The sequence below is a fragment of the Zea mays genome, unplaced genomic scaffold, assembly GCF_902167145.1.
Source record: "Zea mays cultivar B73 unplaced genomic scaffold, Zm-B73-REFERENCE-NAM-5.0 scaffold_106, whole genome shotgun sequence".
NCBI lineage: Eukaryota > Viridiplantae > Streptophyta > Magnoliopsida > Poales > Poaceae > Zea > Zea mays.
The window spans coordinates 101,520-107,341 of record NW_023366723.1 but is presented as its reverse complement, the minus strand read 5'-3'; the positions used below and the strand labels follow the sequence as shown (position 1 = coordinate 107,341).

At 47.4% G+C, this 5,822-nt stretch overlaps 1 protein-coding gene across 1 annotated transcript; it reads right to left on the bottom strand.

The window, feature by feature from the left end:
• Nucleotides 1–1,643: 1,643 nt before the first annotated feature.
• On the bottom strand, nucleotides 1,644–5,285 carry LOC118473675 (NADH-ubiquinone oxidoreductase chain 4; the record flags this gene model as incomplete). Its single annotated transcript, XM_035963613.1, is given in 2 exon segments — nucleotides 1,644–2,234; nucleotides 5,282–5,285. Coding segments are annotated over 2 exon segments (595 nt in total), but the record flags the coding sequence as incomplete, so codon positions are not given.
• Nucleotides 5,286–5,822: the final 537 nt, after the last annotated feature.

The window sequence follows — 5,822 nt, the reverse complement described above, 5'->3', positions numbered from 1 at the left end:
AGTGAGTGGCCCTTCCGCTTTGATCTAGTTGTAGTTTGTACTGTACTAAATTGAACACATATCAAAGAAAGGCGATCAATCAATAAAATAAGTAGTTGCCCTTCTCCGGCCCGGGAAAAGCTGCGAACTCGTTATAAACTAGGGGCTTTTTTATTCATGGTCGCTACTGTTGTATTGTATATTGTCGGGGGAAGCTACTGCTTCTACGACAGCTCCGCTTCCTCGTCTTGCTTCTACTTTGCTTGTTTGCGCGAAGGCTTAGAGTCCTTTTCGCTAGGTCCAAATTCGTCAAAGCGAAAGATCTGATCCAACGGAAATCCCGCATATTAAGCGCTGCTGATATGTGGCTACTAGGGCGCGATCATCTCACATGCCATAAAAAAAATACTTCTTTTTCGTCATATAAAGATAGAATAGATATGGATAGAGAGACATTCTATTGATTCGCGAAATGGCTCGTCGATCCAAATGAATCATTCTTCTGGTCTCTCTCTGCCCCCCGCCCCAAAACTGACCCACGACACAGCGCCCATTCGTTTCGCGCGCGGGAAGGCAACGAAGTTCAGTTCAAAAGACCGCAGCGGAGTGGAGCAGCCGCGACACGAAGTTCCTTACCTTAGCTGGATCTCGCTGGTGCCACCTAAACGGTAGGTATAGGCGGCGGATGTATGACGTTTGGAGTTGTCGTTCGTGCACCTGTCCCCAATAGAAGAATGAGTGATTCCCTTCCCCTGCGGATCATGGCCTTACCACTAGGTCCCCGATGGCCTGCGGGGGATTCGGTATAGCAGCTTACGTTCGTTTGCGCTGCGCGTTCCCGCTGGACTGGACACGTGTTAGCTGTAGGAAGTATGGTTACGAAAGTGACTTCGGTTCGCCAGTTCAGGCTCAACTCCTCGCTTTACGTTAGGCGGACTTACAGGTCGGGCCGGGGCTCCACGCTCTTTCTTTCTGTGTGGGACGATGCCGGGGAATGTGTCGAGGCGGCGAACAACAACAAAGACAACTAACTACATTTGCTTTTTCCCTCCATGAGATGAGCCAGTGCATTGGACCGATGGATAATAGAACTGAGCAGGCCAAAAAAGCGCTTGGGCGCTCTACATACGATGTAGACTCCATCAGATACATATCGATTTCTTTATGATGGATCCAGAATAGATAGATATCTTGTATCATCAATAGATAGAAAGAGGTCAACCCTTATTATTGATAGATTCCCTTTCGATCTATCAGAACAGATCAGGCCATCTATCAATCGATTTGAAAGGTTCATCTCGCTTTTCGTTCATTTCAGCCACGCGCCGCCACAATAAGAAAGAAGCAAGCGAAACAGCTAGAAGCGCTCGCTTCGCCGCGCCCAACTATTCGGAAAGCCAACCGAAAGATTCGATTCGGACTTCGTAGAGCCGGTGCTGCTGCTGTCTGCGTGGGGCCCCACTCCCGTCCCGGGGCGCTAAGGGGTTTTGTTTTAGGAACAGACGGCGGTGTTTTGCTGACGCCTCGAATCGACGCTTTTGTTGCGACATGCTAAGTTTTCTCCCCTATTGCTAGTAGGTTGATGGGTCGCACGCCCGGCACACATGTTTTGGCCTTGCTTGTGTGTCCATAACTCAAAATAGGTGACCTAACGGCCGCCGCCCGACTAAACATACCAATAGTCACCAAATTCATATGGGCTACTGAGGAGTAGGCAATGATCTTCTTAAGATCGATCTGTCTTAAAGTGGTCAAGGAAGTATATATTATAGCAATCGCACTTAGAGTATAAATGAAAGGAGTGAAACAAAGTGTCGCTTCGGGAAACATGGGTATTGAAAATCTTAAAAACCCGTAGGTTCCCAATTTTAAAAGAATTCCTGCCAAGATGACGGATCCAGCCGTAGGTGCCTCTACATGGGCTTCGGGTAACCAAATATGAACTGGTACCATAGGCACTTTGACGGCAAAAGAGGCGAAAAAGGCAATCCATAGAAGGATTTGGCGCCGCTCACTAAATTCTGTGGTTAATAAAATTTGTAAATCGGTGGTTCCTGTTTGGAGAAGAATCAACAGAATAGCTAATAGCATAAAAACGGATCCAAGTAAAGTATATAGGAAAAACTGATATGCTGCCTTGATCTTTCTTTGTCTCGAACCCCATACCCCTATAATGATGGTAGAGTCAGGGGTGGCCCCAAAGCGGAATTGACCGGTGGTGGTTGGTCGAAGCTCCAGTGGGTAGCCACTCCCTTCTCAGGGAACCGTACGTGAGACTTCCGCATCATACGGCTCCGTCCCGAGCTTCCGTCGTCGGCCCTTGTCATTAGACCACTATGCTTGTCTTTTCCGCCTTGACTCTCGAATCTTTTGCTTCTCGGGTGGTGGCGAACAATGCAGCTTGCGTTGCGGGAGATGCCCGCCCGTCGGGCCCGGCCTGCTTCCTGCCCGAAGAAGGCTAGCCGGACTAGTGGTAGGGGACCCGACCGTAAAAAACCCTACCTTTCGAACCCGCCCGTTCGTTATATCTATAGATAGAGAGAGATCCGTGAAAGTCATTGCCTTATGTTATGGTCGCCCCCCACGGCCTTTACGCAACTACGACTACTGTGATGTGAGCGGTTCTATTGGTTTGATCTTTCCGGCCTCCACTTGTACGAAGATGCATGCATAAAGGGACCCGCCCCTTTATTTATCTTTATTAGGACAGGACCCTACCCTATTCTCGAACCCTCTGCCGAGCTCTACCCTGCCCGCATTTATTTGGAAGGGGGCCAAAGAAATGTCTCCACCTGCTGCCAACAGTCTTTCTTCGGAATTCTACTGAACGGGTCGATCCTCCCCTCCGTTTGTTTTAGCAACTTATCCTAAGGTCTCTTCGCCAAGAACTCTCCGGCAACGACAGAGGAACTAACCTGCCTGCTGTGGCGGGGCGGCTTTAAACAACAATAAGACCTGGACGATTATCCCTACCCTCGGTAGCTTACGAGTTTACGTCCATCCCTGGTCGGGTACAGTTTCCTTTATTTTTATCCCTTGTAGCCGTTACCCGAATTCGCGCAAGTGTGTCCACACCCCCCCTGACTTGACGAGGAATCCATTCTCGCGAACAAACACACCCCCCTACACACACCTAGGAGCACCCCTTCCTGCATATCCATACAAGACCTGAGTAGGCGGGTCGAGGTCCTACGAGGTACCCACTACTCGGAGTACCCTCCCACCAAAAAAAGATGTGTGGTTCGGTGGTTCGACCAGAAATGCTATGCTTACGCACAAGACTACCCCTCTTCCCGAAAGCTTCGCGGGGACCTTGACTACTTTACGACGACGGGGACCGCCCGTAGGGGGTTTACTGCACAAGGCCCCTGCAGAGGAAAAGCTTGATCCCAGCGAATAGAAGATGCTCAGCTCCGCACAACATAGGGATTGGCACGCTTTCGGAAAGAACATAGAATAGTAGAGGATCCAGCATGCAGGACACGGCGATCATTAGAAATTCACGAATTAGAAATGCTGTAATATACTCTTTCCCAAAACTTCTCATACCAGACCAACCCACTGAAATGCAAATAGGGATCAGAAATGTGGTCAATATCACGAAGAATAATGAAAGACCGTCTATACCCATATACAAATGGATGTTTTCATAAGGAAGCCATCGAAGGCTTTCCACAAATTGAGAATTGGCCGTAGAAGGATCGAATTGTATCCGAGGAACAGGGGGATACAAAAAAGTAATAAGAGAAACGCACAGACCAATCAATCGTATCGGTCTTATTGAAGAATTTGGAATGAAAAGAGGAGTAATGCTTCCTAGCACGGGACAGAGAATAGGACCACTTAGATCGAAATAGCATTCACTGAAATGTTCTAACATAGAGTAGAATCGAACATTGAAAAGATTAGTTGACAACAGTCAATCAGGCGCCAAATTACTAAACAATAGGGGTCTTTCTGTGCAAGTCAGCTGAACACCGTAATTGATGAGTGAGTAGGTGGGTTAGGTGCACCCCTCGCCCAGTGGGAAGTCATGAGGCTAGCCCCCCTGAATGAAGAAGTAGTGGGGCCCCCTGCCCGCCCACGTATGCGCCTTTATTTAGATTCTAACTAAATATTATACTGAACTTTATCCGGGAATCTTTCTAAAGAATCCATCTGGCAAAACGCAATTTGTCGATTTCAATTTAAGGTACACCTTACCTTGCCTTTTTCAGGTAGCTTTGTTACGCCTATTCAGCTAGGTGGGGCATTGGTCATAGCCGAAGTCGAAGGAAAAAATAAGGTAATGAGATGATGGTGTCATCAAGAAGTTTTCGACGAACGTAGTAGCAAATGAAACTCTTGCATGAAAGACCGGATTTGACGCAAGATGAATTTGGGGTTTTAAAAATGAAACCCGCGATCAGAAAGTCACCAACGGAGCCATACAATCTATCTAGTAGTGTGCCATGGCACGGTACTCCGCTTCGGCAGTGGAAGGAGCAACTGTCTATTGCTTTTATCTCATCCAAGATAAGATAGTGGAGAGTCTCCCCAAAAAATAGAGAAGCCTGTAGTTGAGCACCTATCTGAAGGCCCAATCGGCATCAGTAGTTGCACGCAACTCTAAAGAAGACGATGACGGAAAAAAGGACGGCTCGAGAAAAGGTACCTCGAATATATCTAAGAATCCGATGAACTGCTGCAAAGTGAACTGACCGGGGGGCAGCGCAGCCATGAAAGGCTGACTTTCTTAAGAAAAGCCATCTGGGCAAGAGATCGTCAGATAAACCAAACTGCCGACCTACTGTCTGTACTGCGTCGGATCAGATAATGGTGAGCCATCAGTCGGACGGAGTTTAACGTAAAGCTCCAAGGGAGTGTCAACAGTCTTCTCATCATTGAGTTGAGCTCGAGTGATCAAGTCATGACGTTATTTGATCTGAGATACCAAATATCCACGAGGAGAATGTGCGATGCGACCTCCAAGCCAAGAAAAGGCTTAGGGCGCGTCAGCGCCTTCATAGCAAATAATTGATGAAGGCGACACTCGATCAGCGATATGGTAACGGAGTAATCACCAGTCAGTTTGATATCATCAACATACAACAACAGAATAGCACGTCCTCGAGGATAAACTGATACGAACATGGCCGAATCATGATCACTCCGAGCAAACCCTGCCTGGATAACCACTGTGCTGAACTTCAAAAACCGACGCTATCGGGGCTTGTTGAGACCATAGATCGCTTTGCGTAAAGGACAGACAAGAGAAGAAGTCAGAAGGGCAGGTTCTCTTTCATCCGTCTTTTCTAGGTGCGCATCTCTATCTACTAAAAGTAGGGGTGGTTGCCATAGATAGATTGGGTCATTCGTAACCTGAGCAATAACCGATGCTACTACAGCAATAACGGAAATAACCGATGCTACAGCAGAAACTACAGCTATACGTGGCGGCCCCACACGCAGCTTTGTTTAACAAGCATCACCCTTCCTTTCTTTTCAAATGCTTCCTCAGTCAATCAGCAGCTTATTCGATTCCTATTCTTATTAAACATCTGATATAGATGGTGGGAACAATGAAGCAGATTCTTCATCTGTAGGTTGCAATCCGTATGATTTCTTCTCGATCTCCTGCTTGTGTTTCACCTCGCACCTAAGCATCACGTTCCTAGGGACAGAGACATCTGCGCTCTAAGGCAATCATAGTATAGTATAGTATAGTATAGTACTGCCAGCATGGTTACATCGTTCTGCGGGCAAGCTAAGCTTCAACTTAAAAGTCACCTGATTTGGGCCAAAGGAGTAGGAACAGCTGCTGGGGAAGCACCATTACCATCTATGGGAGGTTGAATAGCTGC